This window comes from Physcomitrium patens, chromosome 17 (assembly GCF_059467195.1).
Source record: "Physcomitrium patens ecotype Gransden chromosome 17, ASM5946719v1, whole genome shotgun sequence".
Taxonomy (NCBI): domain Eukaryota; kingdom Viridiplantae; phylum Streptophyta; class Bryopsida; order Funariales; family Funariaceae; genus Physcomitrium; species Physcomitrium patens.
This window is the reverse complement of record NC_143426.1, coordinates 1,248,677-1,267,024: the sequence shown is the minus strand read 5'-3', so window position 1 is coordinate 1,267,024 and position 18,348 is coordinate 1,248,677. Positions and strand designations below refer to the sequence as shown.

Sequence of the window (18,348 nt, the reverse complement as noted above, 5' to 3'; positions counted from 1 at the left end):
TTCCATTCATTTACTCACTTCTTTGCCTGCTTCTCCCGAAGCTTGCAAAAAAAAAAAAACCCAACATATATCTCCACATGCAAACCAACAAATATTGTCACACCTTCTATTGTTTGAAGAACAGAATTAGCGTTAATAAACTCATCAAAGCAAGCTGCTTTCCTCATTTAAAAAAAAATAATCCTGTTTTTTTCAAACAGTTGACACCTCGTTTTCTACGCCCATGTCGGTGGTCTGATGCGTGTACCGACATGGGCATTCCGGAAACATGAATCGTATGTCGGAGAGTGCGCAGGAGACCTAGTGAAAACGAACGTCCCTCGGTGGTGGAGCTTTCGGAACAGAGAGAGAGATAGAGTAGTGGTAGTTGTGATAATAACTAATCAACCTACTGCTGCTGGATCTGCACAATGGGTACAGACACAAAGACTGTGTGTGTGTGTGTGTGGCTCTGCATGGAGCTTGAAACGACGTGCTGGTTGCAAACCCAACAACTGCCGTTGTCAGCCGGCAACTAACTTCTCGTCCTCTTCCCGTGACTTTTCTGACTGGCGCCGAACAGTCCATTCCAGGAAGCAGATTGCAATGAGACCCACATTCGAAAACATCTCGGAAGATGAGTGATCCTGATAACCACGATTAACAAGTCATGGTTATAACTAGATAGATTGGCCATCTCCTCTGCTGAAAGGAGGATAAAACGCTGTGCAGTGCCTCAATACAGTAAATGGAGAAATGAGGTGTGCTAAAGTTCGGTATGCCTTGCATAAGAGTGTAGCTTGATTCAGCGGTTGCACTAACTTTAGCTTCATCCTCATGCTTTCCATTTTGTAGTGCAGAGCCTCAGATGCGGTGCGGACTGTTCCTGCAAAAGGCCGAGGGGTTATAAAAAAAAGTCTGCTGTAAGGTGAGCCGTTGCTTTGAACAAAAGCATGTATACAGTCGATTTGTCGCTATGACTAAACATCAGACGTAGCGATTATATTTTGTGATTTGAAAGGGGTTTTTATATGCAGTTCTGGAGATGAAGCACCATGAGCCATCTCTGCGCTTCGGCGGGGACGAATTCCAGTGGGAGGAAGTTCTGCTCACACGTGTGGCTGGCGCAGATGCTGAACTACAACACAAAACAGACGTTCTTCAAGAAATCCTGGGACATCCTGGAGATAGCCCGGTTGCAAGATTTCCGATGCCCCAGATGGAGAGCCGAGCTGAAGCTTATCCCTGCGCCTCTGTATCTGAGGGTCTGGCTGCCGACACTGCCTGACACGGTGCGCAAGGAATTTGGCCAGATCTTCCGCACAAGACCTAATTTGGTTCGCCCCTGGGCTTCCAGAATGAAGCACATCTACGGAGCTATCACTCATCAGTTTGATAGTGTCTTCGCCGTGGAGGGACGGCATGGAGCCAGGCTGCTTGTGTACCAAGACCGCGACGTAACGCAACTCAACGTGTTCTGGCCCTTGTTTTATTACGGTCCGGGGGAGAACCAGAATCAGCAATACATGGACAAGCTCGAGTACATGGAAACGAGGTGGGCAACGATCAATCCGAGCTACGTTACAGGTGGGACTAGACCAAGGACTCCTCGACCCCGAAGGAAGGAATCTCTTCGGTACTGCTGTTGCTGCTGCAGCACTGAGGAAGAAAGTTGTTGCGACTGCCATTGCCACATGCAACGCAAGTGTGGGTTCGCTTGCAAAAGACAGTGTAAATGTTACTGCCACACGACAAAATGTTGCCAATATGTAACACATCGACGGAGAATATGCACACACTGCGATTGTCATCTACATGCGGCGAACTGCGAGATGTTGAAGAACTGTCGGTGTCGGTGCCTCAAGGATGCGCAACTGGAACAAGGCTGGATTGGTGTTTTGCAATAGGTCTTCATCACCCTCAGCTCCACCAAAATACACACTCGCCAGTTTCATTATTTGCACAATCAAAGATAAATAGACAACTTCTGAAGAAAAGACGAAGCTTTTTCCTGTGTCGGTAAACCAGATCGAACAGACAGATATCGAAATTTTTACGAATACATAGTATGGCTGTAGATGAAGTTCGTGAAATTAGAAGGTTGATTAGTTCGTGTTATGTTTTCAGTGTGGATTGTTGTAAAACAATGTAAACGTCAAAAAATAAAAAAACCAATCATTGATTTTTTTAAAACTAAAGTAAGTTTAAATATATATTAAATAATCACTACTTAAAAAAGTTTCTCAATTTAAACAAATTTTTAAAGGTACAATCTTAAATAGGTTTTCTCAAGGAATTAACATATGTATAACAGAATATATTAAAAACATATCCAATGTTACTTGTAAATCTAAAAGAACAAAATGCATATTGTTAAATGTTAAAAATACTAGAAAGTTTGAAATAAGGCATGAAAATGTAAGATGGGTGTTGACAAGATTGAAGGTTGTGAAATAATTAGGCTTTTTTAGCTTCTTGTATTTGCAAAATTCTAAGAAAAGCTTATTTAGACATAAATCTTACCTAACAACACTTGTAGATCCTCACATCCAAAAAGAATCTTCAATATTTTATATAAAAATGTTGGAATTAAATCAATCTACTTCTACTAACTTTTATTTACTTAAGTAACCAACATAAACACAATATTAAGCAACAATTTAACATGCATAACAAAAAAAAATTAAACAAACCAAACTTAATCTTTTTAAAGTAAAGAAAATATTTTTGGATTGATCCCAGCCTGCACGTTCAAATCTGTTCTCAAACAAACCAAAATCTTTCCTACTTTAAACTTTTGATAAAATTTATAAATTATCATGAGTAATGATAAATTTCAACTCTCTTTCACAAAAAATAAAAATAAAACTTATGAATGAAAAGAATTTATTGATACATTATTTTTTATTATAATGTAAAGTAAGAACAGATTTTGGTTTGTTTGAGATCATTCTTACTTTAAAAAACAGATATATTTATATATATACATAGTGATATAAATTAAAAACTAAAGAATATAGTGATTATAGAAATATTTAAGAATTGAAACAAGACATACATGATAATTTGTTTAGAATGATTTAAGATAAGAAAAAGTGGTTTAATTGAAGTAAACTGATGTAAACTAATATTATTATTTTAGAAAATAAAAAATTGATTTATTTAAATACCAATTCAATAATACAATTAGAATCTCCTGTTGTAGTTCAGGAGTAACATTTTCTAATTCTTTTGGAAAAAACAATGGTGAAAAACACAGAACTGTAGAAGAAATGCATCATCACATTATTCAATTCACTATCTTATTATATTCATCATAAATTGAATAATCCTAAAACATAAATATAAATCAATCAATATTATGTAGAATATCCCATGCCAAATAGAAAACTTCCAATTCTTCAAGGATTGAACAATCTTCTTACATTTCTAAAAATGATATTTTAGAATAATTCAATTGAAATATGTTGCAAAAAAGTAATACAAAAACTCAACATGCAATGAGTAGAAATTTATTAGATCTGTTGTTATTTAGAATAAAAATGGACAAAATTTGCAAAAACAATTCAGACATAAATTCATTGAAATCTCTATCTTGTACATGAACATGTGTCTTTATATACTCTTTTGTATTTGTGAAAGAGATAAAAGATTTAGAGATGTCTATGCAAAATTAAAGTACGAAAATATCAAAATATAGTTCGAAAAAATAAATAAATAAATAAATAAAATCGAACCTTCCTTTAAATATATGTATATATATATATATATATATATTTTTTTTTTGGCCAATGTGAAGTTTAACAATCCACTGAGATGCTCATTCTTCACATTAAGAAATTTTAATCCTTAGTTTTAATATAGTGTTATGAAATAAAAATATTCAATTTATATTTTAAACAATATTTTAGAATCTAAAAAGCACATGAGTTTTGTAAGTCATGCTCTAATTTTATGATATGAATAGTGAATTGAGATTTGTAAATTGGAACCAAGTCAGCAGGTATTTGATTATCAGTTTACTTTTTTTCCATCTCATTGAATTTGAAATCTTCATTCAAAATTGTAATTGAAATGTATAATTACACATGGCTGATAAATGCCAAGTAAGATCATATACACTAAGATTGTTGAAATAAATTTGCATCTGAGTTCATGATTCATACAAAAACAATTCATCTCGCCTCTTCTTTTATGCAAATATGTGGCTTTTCAATAAATCAAATAAGAACGAGTTTTAAAAATGTATTCACGAAATAAAATCACAAATTATGTATGATAATAATGTTTGAAATTTTATACATACCCAAGCCAAGAAAAAACAATTGATATCTAGGCAAACAAATTATCAACATACGTTTGTTAAAAATCAACAAATACAAAATCCCATTAAATCAAAAAATCTTGTGAGTACAAAAAAAAAAAAAAAAAAAAAAATCATTTTGGAATTGTTGATTTCAACTCACATTCTTATTCTATCAACTATGCATATATCTTATGCGGTCACTAGTGCACAGAGAATTCAAGATGAGCAAAATCCTAATATGTTTTGCAAATGTAAAAAATCAAGAAATTGTTTGAGAGCACCACAATCATGGATCAATAAGTTATTTGTGGGTTCAATCTAAAAGTCTTCTTTTTGAGATTATGTCAAAACTTGCAAAACTTTGCTCCATTCTTCATGACATTGAAGCCACCACAAGTCATTTAACTCAAGGGATTTCTTTTGCTCAAGAGATTGCAAAATCTGGACCCATCTTAATTGAAGAAATGACCATGCATTTGAAATGGGTAGGTAACATGTACACCATAGTTTTACGGCGTGAAGCGATGGTGAAAGATCTTAAAAAAGAAATCCATCGGGCTCTAAATGTACAACCCGAGGTTCAAAGAATAATGAATTGGAATGTACAAAAACACGCGCAACCCGCAAATGATAACACAAGCATCCAAGACTGTGACTTTGCTAAAGATATAAGGCTTGTCAAAATTGGACAAACTTATGTTAGGGTTGTAAAATTCCATTTTGATATCAAAAAGATAATACGTGTTTCCCAGCATTTGCAAAAATCGCCAACTTACAATAAAAAAAAATTAACACAAATTTATTCTAACTTCAAAGCCAAACCTTGTTTATATCATCCAAAAGAGAAAAATGATCAAAATCATGAATGTCTTAACCCATTTTATAATTCTCTGGATCCCAACATGGAAATTTCACCACGAAATTGAATTAAATAAAATTATTGTTTCATGAAAAAATGTTCATCTGACATGGAAAAGTTTGTTTTTGTTTTAGATATTTTTTCTGTTTTTCAAGCCATTTTTTGACCGATCGCTTCTAAACGTTTTGAAATGGTAATTGAAATCACAACATCAATTTTTGTTGCAACATTTTCCTTTTTTAAAATCTAACTTAAAATTTTACTACATAAGCGTGTGCCTACATTTGATTATTCTATTTTTGTTTGTGCATTTAAACTAGATTCTATCTAAATGTAAATAAGACAGCATGGGATTATTTGCCCCAAATAATTTTAATTTGTAAACATTCATACATTTATATAAATTAAAATCGCAGCTTCACCAAATAATGCTGTACAACATAATGGTTACAATATTTGTGTGCAACAAGAATGGAAGAAATCATGTACAATACAGTTTTTTGACAATTCAATTTTTGGATAAATCCAGTTAAGACTGTACTATCAATTCTAGTACTATACTTAAACAAGTTTTGCTTTGGTGTGAATATTTGCCAACAATCCATAACAGAAGTTGCAATGAACGGTGTAACAGTGGCAACGAAGTTGAGTTCTACACAGAGTTGGACATTTTTGCTCATGAAATGAGTTAAAAGAATTCACGACTTATTATTCACAATGAGAAGATTTATTTTAACAAATATCTCTCTGTAATTCAACATGTACATAATTATTGCTTAGATAACAACAAAGTTAAGTTGGGGAGTTTCTCACTGAACAAGGATTTTACAGCGAACTCAAAATGCAATTCTAAGACCATTAATGTAGAAAAAAAATCTCTCCCACTGGCTATCACTTTAAGATTAACAGTTTCGTCAAATTACAAAATTTCGTGTAGACGTTTACTTCCTGTACATGAAAGAAATAGTTTCATGGGCTGTAGAAAAATTAAATTATTCTCTTTCACGACATAGACAATTCTGGTCTCTTACCATTCTCTTTCCGTTGAACAACGATAGATTCAGTAATGCGCATATGGGAATCCCATAAAAATAATCCCGCCGTAAAATTGTTTGCCTAATTGTTTTCAAACTTTATTTTCTAACTGAAAGCATAAATGTAAATGTATCCGATTACCACAGAATTTTTGTGCTTCAATTGTTTATACTGACCAAGGTAATCGGCGGACAATTCACATAAGTTAACTAACACCTAGTGATATCGGTACTTTTCGTTACTGCTTGCATTTTAAAAGCTTTCTAAACAATCAGTTTCGTTCGTATACACCTACTGATAAATAAGAAATTGTTATAACCTGTTACATTATTCGTTAAAAAAATAAAAATAAAATGCGCTAACAAATTCAGTTACGAGCAAAAATCAAAACTTCTTGGGCTAAAACCATTCTATGCATGCATTCCAAGATTTCGTCCTTGTTCCTTTTTCGTCCAGTGTGTTACAAATTACGTAGGAAAAATCGAACTCCCTTGGCAGCTCCAACGCTAGCTATACCAAGTTATGGAGCAGGATGTTACCAACAAGCAAAACAGCACCCCTTTGATACTCAGAAGAAGGCCAGAGCAGGCAAGGAATAATGGCATTACCGGATGTCCCTCAGGCGCTGTGCTCAACATACATAAGAAAACGGAGTTAGATCATGTTGCATGCTGGAAAAACTAACAGGAAACAGTGACTGAAACAGTGCAGCTCCCACTGATCGAAGTGTGTAGGAAATCTAATCAAGAAACAAGTCTCAAGCCCAGTTCATGCGAAAACTAGTTGGAAACAGATGAGCGGACCAGAAACATAGAGCGATTAATCAGCACAAATGACAGCCAAGAGAAATTGGAGGGGAGAGTAGAGATGATGCGCAGGCGTGCGAGTGTCCAGAACTGGGCAGCGATTGCGGTTTCACGTCTGGTACTCAAGTTAGTGCCCGTCCCTATCCGCCTGAACAGAGGAAAAGTAGCAGGTGCGACTGCAAAGCTTCAAGCATCGAAAACGCACTGCCTTGGACCCCCTAAGCGAGTGCGGTCCCGGTGCTCGCATTATTTCTTGCACTTGACGGTCGCCACCTATATGCTCACTGACGTTCACACATCCCAATATTGTTTCATTTTTGTTTTTGTTTTGTTTTGTTTTTTGTTTTTTGTTTTGTTTTGTTTTGTTTTGTTTTTTTTTTTTTGTGCTGCTCATATACACGATAAGCACTGCATCAGTGCACCCAACATGGCACAAGCAGACAGGATAATTTCACTCCTTCCTGGGGCTGAGTGTGCATGGTGACGTTTTAACCGTAACCCCATCACCCACGCCAATTTGTGGCAGCGCTCACCCCCCCCCCCCCCAGGCACCAGCATGCTGCAACCGCAGCAAGCTGCAGCACAATTCCGAGTGCTGAGCGCCCCAAATCCAGACACGAGAATCACCTCCACCGTCGACGAGAGAGCAACGTGTCGTTAACCGTTAACCTCTAGACTGCATCAGCTCTAGACAACCCCAACGAGGTGAAATCCCATGTGAGAAAAGTCCAACCGCGAAAATGACACTTTTCACAAGACCCCAAATGCTTACATCTAGACACCCACATTACGTTAAGACTAATTGTCATGTGCATCAATCCGCAAGGAATAAGACAGCTTTGTCGCACGGCCTTTATAAAGCATGATACATGTCACCCCATCTCGGTTAGCTCAGACATGCACCACCGCAGAAACCTGGAACACTCTACCAAGACTTCAATTCAGACCTCTCTGACCCCCGGCAATTCGACTCATGCCACCTAGGTCAAACCCACAGCACAACTCAGACGGCCCACCTACCTATTCCACATCTTGGCTATTCCCAGTCCTTGATTCCACAAGAAAATAAACTCTTCGACAATCAGAGCGCCTTGGATCCCCTGTTCCTTGGTCCAATACACAGCCCGACGAAATAGTAGTGATCACCGACTTGCCGCACAAAAGGATCCACCACTGCAACATCAATCTACATCCCCTAACAATAACAACTTGCTCCACATATAACAACCTACTTGCGAAGCACGCAAATCTCGAGACAACTATAAATGAAAACAATCTTTGGAGGAACTGCTCCGTTCAGCCCATAAAAGCCATGCTTTTCTGCAACCAGTCAATGTACACAAACAGTTAAAAAGCATCACCTACTTACAGCCGATCACCTAGGTCTGCAACCGCCCCCATCTTGCGGAACAAGTCACAGTTAATTCTACGGAACCAGAAGGGACAAGTATGGTTGCTCACTTCGCTACCTCTGGCCTTCCACTCAATAAGGACGAGACCGATATCCACCACCATCCCGTCTGTCAGGACCACCACCCCCGCGCTGCCCACCCCGATATCCACCTCCGGCCGGAGGTGGCGGTTTTGGAGCTGATTTCGCAGCCATCGCAACTTTTATTTTGTGCCCTCTCATTTCATAATCGTTAAAAAACCCTCCCGCCGAGTGTGCTGCGTGAGGATCTTCATAGCTCAACACCGCATCTCCCTTGTTCTTCCCACTTTCATCTTGATAGATCTTGATGTTGTACGGCCACTGATCCTTGTAACCACGCTTTTGTTTCACTCTTGCTACCTGTCCAATACCACCAAAAAGTTCCTGTAGTTCATCTTCTTTCACATCTAGAGGCAATCCTGAAATATAGATTCTTGCATTATCGCAACTGTCACCGCAGTTCTCATCACATTGCTTTACAGGGACGTCCTTAGAACCATCCACCGTGATGTCTTCTCTTGGTTGGGCCCCGTACCCTCCGCCGCGGCTTTCATATGCTCTCCCCTGCTCTCTATCGTGGCCCCTTCCACCATATCCTCCCTGGCCACCTTCGTCATAACTGTTTCCACCACCCTCCCTCCCACCGTAGCCTCCTCCTCCGCCTCCTGCTGCTGATTGAGGCTTCGAGGCTTGACACTTATTACATTCCATCCGTCGTGCAAAATTCACGTTCCCGCAGCCCGCATTCAGGCAAGTCCAATCTCCGCTCCTGTCTCCGCTTCCACCTCCTCGTGAACCACCCCGATCATGCCCACCGCCACCACCATACCCTCCCCCACCTCCGCCACCACCATACCCTCCCCCACCTCCGCCACCACCATACCCTCCCACACCTCCGCCACCACCATAACCTCCTCTTCCTCCACCACTTCCGTCACGAAAACCACCCCGCTGGCCACCCCCAACCCCGCCTCGCGAGCCTCCTCGATCCCCTACAGCACCCCCTGGTCCTCCGCCATCGCGATATCGGCCACTCCCTCCCCCTCCTCCATAACCCGACATAACGAAAAGCGCCTGCTGCACGCCCACTGCTCAGATCAATCAACCATAACCTGACATGAAAACCCGATGCTTATGAAACCAATGATTGGAAGAAGCGTATGATTCTCCATTCCATCCCTTTGAGGAAAACTTTGCAAAGAGCGTCTTGCTTATCCGAAGAGTCACAACTATGCCTCCACCAGATTAAGCTCATTGCAATCTTACGTACTATAAACGTAGACATACTTGTTAGGAACTTTCAGCTGGTAAAACAAACTTCGAGTTTTTAATTGAAGACTAGTGCACGTTTTCCAAGACGCTTACTACCAAATGGTCTGCCAAACCGAAGTTTAACGATCTCGGAACCCCACATACATCAAACACACTAGAATTAAAAATTGAAAAACTAAAAAGTCGACAATCCCTCAAAATCCCAAGCTACACACATCACACACACACAAAAAAAAAAAAAAAAAAAAAAAAAAAACACGAACCACTAAGAACAGGGAATCTGTTGCAACTTGAGCGCAATCTCCACGCTCGTCGTCCCTCTTTACCTCGCACGAACGACCTTTAACAACATCGTTGCATGAGATGAAGAGTCTTCATGTTGGACAGATCAAAACCCTGCTCTGAAAAATATTCGATTGCAAAAGAAAAATACGTAATCACAAGTTGGGACCCCGAAAAAATTAAAATTAAACAAAGTCCGCGTACCTTGAGACGTTGCTGCAGCAGGTAGCGCAGGCAGTGCAGGAAAGCTTTGCCTGTGTGTGTGTGTCTGTCCCTTCGTTTTTCGTTTCGCTGGGGACAGAGGAAAACTACAACAGATTCGGGGCTGGTACGCAGATTGGCAAAGAGAGCATGAGTGCCGAGATCCAAACCCTAAAACTCTGTAGCACTCGTTCCCTCCCCGCTCCCTCGTTCCCTTCCACGTTCCCGGATTGAGTTCTCTTGTGCGGTCCTCAAGTTCCCTGTGGGGGGAACTCTGTATCGCATTCACACCGCCAGTCCTAAATTGGGATTCAGATTTTTATGGAAGCGCTGATGTTCTATTTGGATCCATTTATTGTCAAATTAAACTATGGGAGTTTAAAATTCTTTGGACGAAGTTATTTATATGCATGCTAATTACTCTAATAGGTAATAAATAAATACTTTGTGAAAATGATTTTTTGCAATCAAATATTGATTATTATATTTCCAAAATTACAATATCCAATATACAAAATGAAAATATTTTTAGAATCTTAAATTTTTATTAAATTTTAATTAATTAAAATATATATTATAAAAAAATATTCAATAATTAATGATCAATTTGAACTTATTATTAAGTCTAGTATAAAAAAATGTTATTATAAGATGACATTTTGGTAAAGATTCCTAAATATGCTTACTATTCCTTAAGACATGTGCATGAGTGTTTTAGAAAAACTACTCCTAAATTGAATCTTGTAATTAAACATTGTATTATAAATAATTATCTATAAAAATAATATATGAATATAAAATTTTGCCTTTAATTGCCATTATATCATCTTCTCTTTTTATTTTAGATGGTGGCAAAGAAAGACAAAACCTTTCTACTCATATACACATATATATATATATATATATATATATATATATGTATAAATTCCTAAAGATTAATAAATTATAGATATTCTATATTTAAATTAATCAAAATAGAGCAAAGTAAGATCATTTTTTTAGTAAAAATATATATCTATTTTTTGAAATAAAGTTAATATAAGATATTTCATGTAATGTGGCATTGGGTGCCAAACCTTGTTGGATTTGTATTAATTAATTTGATTTAGTGGTTTTTATCTATTTAGCTTTTATATTAGTTGACTTTGTTAGTGTCAACTAGAGTTTGAAGACTTATGTAATGAAGCCTCTTTAATTTAACATTCTTGTCAAATTAAGACTAATGATTGATTTTGAGAGAAAAAACTTGTATTATAAGAGTTTGCTTGACTATGGTAATTTAGCTATTTAATAAAGCTTTAGGATTTTTTCACTTATACTTATATTTGTGGATTCTCCCTTTCTTGTATAAAAAATAACTTGACTTATTTGTGTATAAATTTATCATCTTTTAGTTGACAAGGATGTCATTTCTTCTTCAACTTATAGTATATCAAATTAAAATAGAATAGATTTTTAAAATAAATTAATTATTTTATAATTTTTTAGAATAATTTTTTTGAAATTATTGTGTTATTCTAATATTGTTTTTGGATATGAAATTGTGCTGCTATAATATTGCAATGCTAATTTTGGATGACAACATAATTATAATAATTATAGTATTAAGGTATAAGGTTATGATGTGAGGCAAGGTGCGACATATGATTGTAGTTGAGGTGCCAAAGTTGCAGCATTAGAAGCTTGGAAGCAAAGACATTGGTGGTATCTTCAGATTTATCCATTATCTTGGATTATCTTATACAATAAGTATTCTTATTTTTAACAATGAATCTTTTTTGAAGAATAAGAACTAGATTACTTCTATTGAATTTGGAAAAATCTTTAGTACAATAAAAGTCAACATATTCATAGCTTCTATCAAGTACGAGGTTATTTTTGTAGCCTTATAATATCTTTATGTCTAGAATCTACTTACATTTTGTATTAAAGAATAGCAATTGCTTAATAAGTTACTCAAGTATGGCCTAACTTGACAAATTTATTGAATCAAAAAATAAATTAGCAAGAATTGGTAACATTCAACAATAAAAGATGACAAACAACAGTGATATATGGCTATAAAAGCTTGTGCATGATGATAAGATCCACAATCAAAGTACAACACAATCACAAGAGCCAGAAGCAATCATAAGAGTCATATGATAAAAAGAGTCAATGCATGATTATAGAGCTTAAATTTTTTAAAAGTAAAACAAAAATAAAAAAACAAAAAATAAAACAACAATAACAACAATAATAACAAGATGTCCAAAATTCTTGAGTGTCAAATTTGGAAGTTCACTCCAAGAACATATGGAGTCTAAACTTCACTATTTTTGCAACATTCTTATGTAGAAGATATTCAAAGATGCCAAAAGGATTCTTAGTTTTTGAATTTGAGATTATCTAAAGCATTTAAGTGATATTAATTTAATACCATTTATTTTTTTAAAGTGAGTTTTTCTTTTCTTTTCTTTTCTACATTTCATTTTGGATTGTAATTATAATTTTATTTTATTGCCATAAGTATTGTACTTTGTAAGTATCAACCTTTGATGGATGTCAGTTGCTTAGTTTACTTGTGATTTTTGTTTTTTTATAGTTGAGGATAAAGATTTAATATGGATGTTTGGTTTTTTTTTTTTTTTTTTTTTTTTTTTTTGGTATCTCTCTTTAGTTGCAAATATCATTTTGAAAGGGTTTTAAGTATTGCCCCATTTTGTATTGCAGATATTCAAGTAGTCATTTTTGCATTGAATAATAAGAATTGATATTACCAAAGTCTTTCATTTCACTACCTAGATAGTCACCATATTCAAACTTTGAGCTAGCAATGGATACTATCGAGGCTTTTTAGCACATTTTAATATTGGAAATTACTAGAAGACTTTGAAACTTAGATGTAGACACATTTTATAAGATAAATGACAATCCACACTGCATGGTGAAGGATTGATTCTTAAAACAAGTTGGAAGAATTTTCTTGTAAGATTAAAAAGCTTATATTTTAAAAATAGATAAATAAAAAATACCAAAAGTCTCCTATTTTCAATAAATAGTGTGCCTTTGAACTACTACTTTAATATTTGAAGCATGACATGCTTCAAATCAATAGAAGATGGAATGATGAACTTTTACTTAAATTATAAGAGATAGAATTATATTAAAATATAAAAATAGATCTCATTTGAGTTCTTAAAGAAGGTGTGATTTCTAACTTAATGTCAATGATAAATAAAGAAGAGTCACTAAAAGCAAAAGTTGTAACATTTTTAAAAGAAGCCAAAAGAAAAGGAGTAGTAATGGACTTAAATAGTATTCTATCCACTTTATCACAAATGATTCAAAGTATAAAGGTAACTTTATTTCTAAGAAGAGATCCAATATCATTTGAGCCACTTTAAATATTCATTAAACACTTAGAAAATATATATGAAGGTTTTAGGCATGATCCAATATAACTTATTAAAGACTTCCAACGTAAAAAGAAAAAGATATTTTACATATAATATATACTTATTTGGCCTGGTTTACAATAGAATCAAAAAATATATTTACAAAGATCCAACTTGTCAAGATTTTTTTATCTAAGATTTATAAGAAATTATTGAACTTAACAACACCAAGAATTATTCTTAATTATAATAAAAAGATAATTCTGGTACAAGCATTTATTAAAGTTGAAAAGTGTGATAGGACCTTTTTCAACATAATGCTACTCATATGGTTGCTTAAATGACAAATGTGATTAGGCCTAAGAAGGTTGCAATTGCCAAAAGCAACTTGATAGAAATTCAACTTAAAAAGACTATGTATTATTAAAAAAATGATAAATTTGGCCACACTAAATATAATCTCAAATATTTCAAGAAGAAAAAAAAACTAATATATAAAAAAGCCTATATAAAAAAAATGGCTAAAGAAGAAGAAAAATCCAAAAATAAATAATTAAAGTATATTTATTATGGTAAATTCAACTACATTGAGGATAATTACTTCATTTTTCATCCAAACAAATAGCCTACTTTGAATAAGAAAAAATATTAGAAGCTAAAATTGCCAAACTCAAGAAAAAGATTCAACAATGTAACATCATTAGGCTAAATCACTATATCTTATATAAATTCTAGAATTGGAGCAAATCTTTCAATTTCAAATAATTATATATTTGGTATATCAAGAAAAATGGCAGTTGCAATATTTGCCTATATAACAACAAAAAATATGGCACTTATCATGAATGAGATATCAAAAACCTTGTATGAGTTAAGGACACAATCTGAAAGAGGATACATAAACTTGTAGAATCTGTATCAAAAGGAAAGGGACAAAATAGAAGAAAGTATGTATATTCAAGGAAGAATTGGAATGACTATTCACAAAGGCTAGAAAACATAAGACTCATGAAATGAGACTAAAAGCAAGAAAAGAATTGACAAGAGTGAAGAAGGCCTCACTATTACTTCTATATATACTACTTAACTAAGAAATATATAGCGACATGCTATAAGACCTCTAAAATGCATCCAACTTGTAGAATACATGTCTAATTTGCAAGACAAGTTTCCTAAGTATGCACCATATATCCAACTTATATTACAAGTGGTCAACATGTTGATACGTAGCCTCCTTGTTGGCCAAGTTTTCAACCTATCAATTACCTATAGACATGTATAAAGGCAAAGTAACATCTATGAAGCTTTGTCACGGACATACACAGTTAAGCCAATAATTATATATATAAATAGGTAGAAATAAGTAAAAATAGGTAAAAGTAAGTTAATTCTATAGTATTTGATATGGAAGTTTTCTAGAAGTTTTATAGATGCTGCTTTGACTTTATAGGTATCTTTAATTGACTTTTTGGGATTAAAAATGTGATCAACAAGTTGGCCATGTGCCATACATGTTGTTAGCTTGAAGACTAAGCTAACTGTATGGCCCACACGTAGAAAAACTTGCCTTGTAAGTCAAGACATGTGTACTACAAAGTCAACACATATTGGAGGTCCTATAGAATGTTGTCATGTAGCTCCTAGTTAGATAATATATATAGAGACAAGACTGAAGCCTTCTTCACTCTTGTCAACTCCTTTCTTACTTCCAATCTAGTTTCAAAGGTCTCTAGTTTTCTTGGCTTTTGGCAATAGCCATTTCAATTTCTTTTTTAATATACATATCAAGTTATTTCTATTTTGTCATCTTTCTTTGAGAGAAGTCTCACTTGTTTATTTGTCTTTATCATGTTCTTGTCCTTAACAGATTAAAAAGACTACACTTACAAAATTAGAGCTTTGTCTAATCTTCATTAAGAGTGGATTATCCATTTTTTTTATAAGACATAAGCATATTAGAAGTTGCGGATTACCTTCTTCTAAACTGATATTGTCTTTAGTATTTTCTTTGTTCTCAAGTCCTCTCTTCTATTTGTCTTGAGCGATATTAGACATCTTCTCTTTTTTAAGTGTTATTATAGTAGAACTTGTTGAAATAAAGAGTGCAATGGCACAAATACAAGAGCAATTGAGGGAGTTAATGATTGCGATGCATCAATTCAATTTACCACTACAAGGAGCAACAAGATTGGCACGAAGTGAAGATATAGAAATGATTGGAGCTGCTTCAATATCTGCACCAAATCATGTACCTTCTCCTATGGTGGAACGCCCTTCGAATGTTTGAGAATCAAGAATTGTCCTATCCGAGAAGTTTGATGGCACCAGATCAAAGTTTAGAGGATTTATCAATGAAGTATAATTTATGATTGAACTTCAACCCCAAAGCTATCCAACTCCAGGATCACAAGTTAGATTCATTAGTACGCTTCTTTTGGGTTCAACATTATCATAGTTTTCATCTTTTCTTGAACGACGAGATTCAATATTGGATAATCTAGAAGCTTTTTTGACGGAATTTTGATCCATGTATGGAGAACATGATGCAATTTGTGTTGCAACCAATAAGATCCGTATTTTACGATAAGGTAATCAATCAGTAACGCTGTATGCTTCAGAATTTTGACAACTTGCAATTGATATCAAGTGGGATGATGCTGCACTTATTAGTTAATTTCTCTACGGATTACAATATGAGGTAAAAAAATTAATGCTCAACTTACTTGATCCTCAAACATTGAATCAAGTAATCGACTTTGCTGTGAAGTGAAACAATCGCCTTTTTAAATTTCGATTGGAGAACCGTACAAGTAGACCTCAACATTAGTATAATTTAATGGCAACACTAATACCTCTTCAACACATACATTCAGAAATAGAGGATATGCAAATTGATAAAATACGTTTTAAATTTCTTATTGAGCAAGAAAAGACTCGTCATCGTCAGGAAGGATTGTGCTTATATTGTGGAGAACCTAAGTACACTGCTCAACATTACCTAAAGAAGTGACGCAACAATAAAATGAGGAGTACGGCGATCAAAGGAGATAGCATGTCGGAAAACAAATTTGTCCAGCTACAATAGGGACTGTGCGGCTGGAACCTTGTACAACGCCTAATGAAGGTCCTATCCTCTCTTCAGAACCCTCTCCATGTTTTACAATAAATATTATTCTAAGACCTAAACATCTCAAAGCCTCTACTTTGCTAGATTCAAGAGTCTCAATATGTTTCTTAGATGAAAATTTTGCCAAAAGACATAGCATATTTTAGTAAAGAAAACTAAACCTGTTCATGTAGAAGTCATAGATGGTTGTCCATTGTCTTCAGAAGATGTTATTCATGAAATTCTTCTTATAGAAATAACAACTAATGGTCATAGTAGTTTTGTAATATTTAATATCATTAGATCTCCTTCAAATCTAGTCATTTTAGGTTTATCATGGCTAGTAAAATATAACCCTAAAATAGATTAGACTTCTTGTAGTCTTGACTTTTTTGAAAGTATAACTAAGAGTATAGTTAATCAAGTATAAAGTCATAAGTCTAGTATAATTAAACCTATATTTGTAGGTGTAAGTACTTTCTTACATGCTGCAAAAGAAAGATCACCTTGTGTCATTTATGCCACACCTGTTTCTACTGGTAGAAAGACTTCAAGTGGCATTCCAAGCTAATATGAAGATTTTTAAGATTTATTTGAGAAAAAGAATGTGAATACTCTTTCAGAACACCACTCCTATGACTGCTCAATTGACCTTCAAGAAGGAGCACAACCGCTATTTGAACCAATCTATAATTTATCTCAAAATAAGTTGGCTGAATTCAAAGAGTATATTGAAGAGAATTTGGCCAAAAACTTCATATGCCATTATAAATCTCCAGCAGGAGCTCCAATTTTATTTGTGAAGAAAAAAGATGGATCATTGCAGATGTGTGCTGATTATCAAGGACTCAACAAAATCACTATAAAAAATAGGTACCTCCCTACCTTTGATATCTGGACTTCTTGATCAATTTAATCAAGCTAAGATCTATACAAAAATAGATCTATGGAGAGCATACAATTTGGTATGAATCAAACAAGCAGATGAATGGAAGACTGCATTTTGAACAAGGTATGGACCGTTTGAATACAACATCATGCCTTTTGGACTTATAAATGGACCAGCAATATTCCAACATCTAATGAATGATGTCTTTCAGGAGTTTTTAGATGATTTTCTTGTCTGTTATCTAAACGACATCATAATCTATTCTAAGAACTTAGAAAAATATGAACTTTATATTCGCCAAGTATTACAAAAACTAAAAGATGTAGGACTCTATGCCAAAATAGAAAAGTGTGTATTTCACACTACTCAAGTCAACTTCTTAGAAACATCATTTCAAATGATGGACTTATGATAGATCCTAAGAAAGTTCAAACTATTATGGATTGGAAGATCTCAAAAACGGTAAGAGATGTCCAATGTATTTTGGGATTTGCCAACTACTATCGGATCTTCATCAAAGACTTCTCTCAAGTTGTAGCTCCACTTACACGTTTGACTTACAAAGACAAACTTCAATGGAATCAAGAAGCAGAAGTAACATTTGAAGCTTTGAAGACAACCTTTCTTTCTGGACCAATCTTGTATCGCATCAATTTTTTTAAGCCATTTTTTATGGAAATAGATGCATAAGACTTTGCTTTGGATGCCATATTGTTAGAAATGGGAATAGATAATAAACTTCATTCAATAGCTTTTCATTCCAAAAAATTTTCAGGAGCTGAGATTAACTACAAGATCTACGAC

General features: G+C 34.7%; 2 protein-coding genes across 2 annotated transcripts in view; one reads left to right on the top strand and one right to left on the bottom strand.

The window, feature by feature from the left end:
• Positions 1–3: 3 nt before the first annotated feature.
• Positions 4–2,177, top strand: LOC112294365 (uncharacterized). The gene is made up of 3 exons (XM_024544690.3): positions 4–740; positions 840–907; positions 1,017–2,177. The coding sequence occupies exon 3, from the start codon at positions 1,035–1,037 to the stop codon at positions 1,884–1,886; it is 852 nt and encodes a 283-aa protein (XP_024400458.1). The 5' UTR covers positions 4–740; positions 840–907; positions 1,017–1,034; the 3' UTR covers positions 1,887–2,177.
• A 5,618-nt stretch (positions 2,178–7,795) lies between these two features.
• The window catches only part of LOC112294861 (uncharacterized), a 39,768-nt gene continuing 29,215 nt past the window's right edge, over positions 7,796–18,348 (bottom strand). The window contains exons 2-4 of the mRNA XM_024545794.3: positions 10,176–10,471; positions 9,953–10,029; positions 7,796–9,491 (exon numbers count right to left, since the gene is read on the bottom strand). Coding sequence (XP_024401562.2) covers positions 8,469–9,491; positions 9,953–10,029; positions 10,176–10,471 — 1,396 coding nt within the window. The 3' untranslated portion in view covers positions 7,796–8,468. The remainder of the gene's footprint in view (positions 9,492–9,952; positions 10,030–10,175; positions 10,472–18,348) is intronic.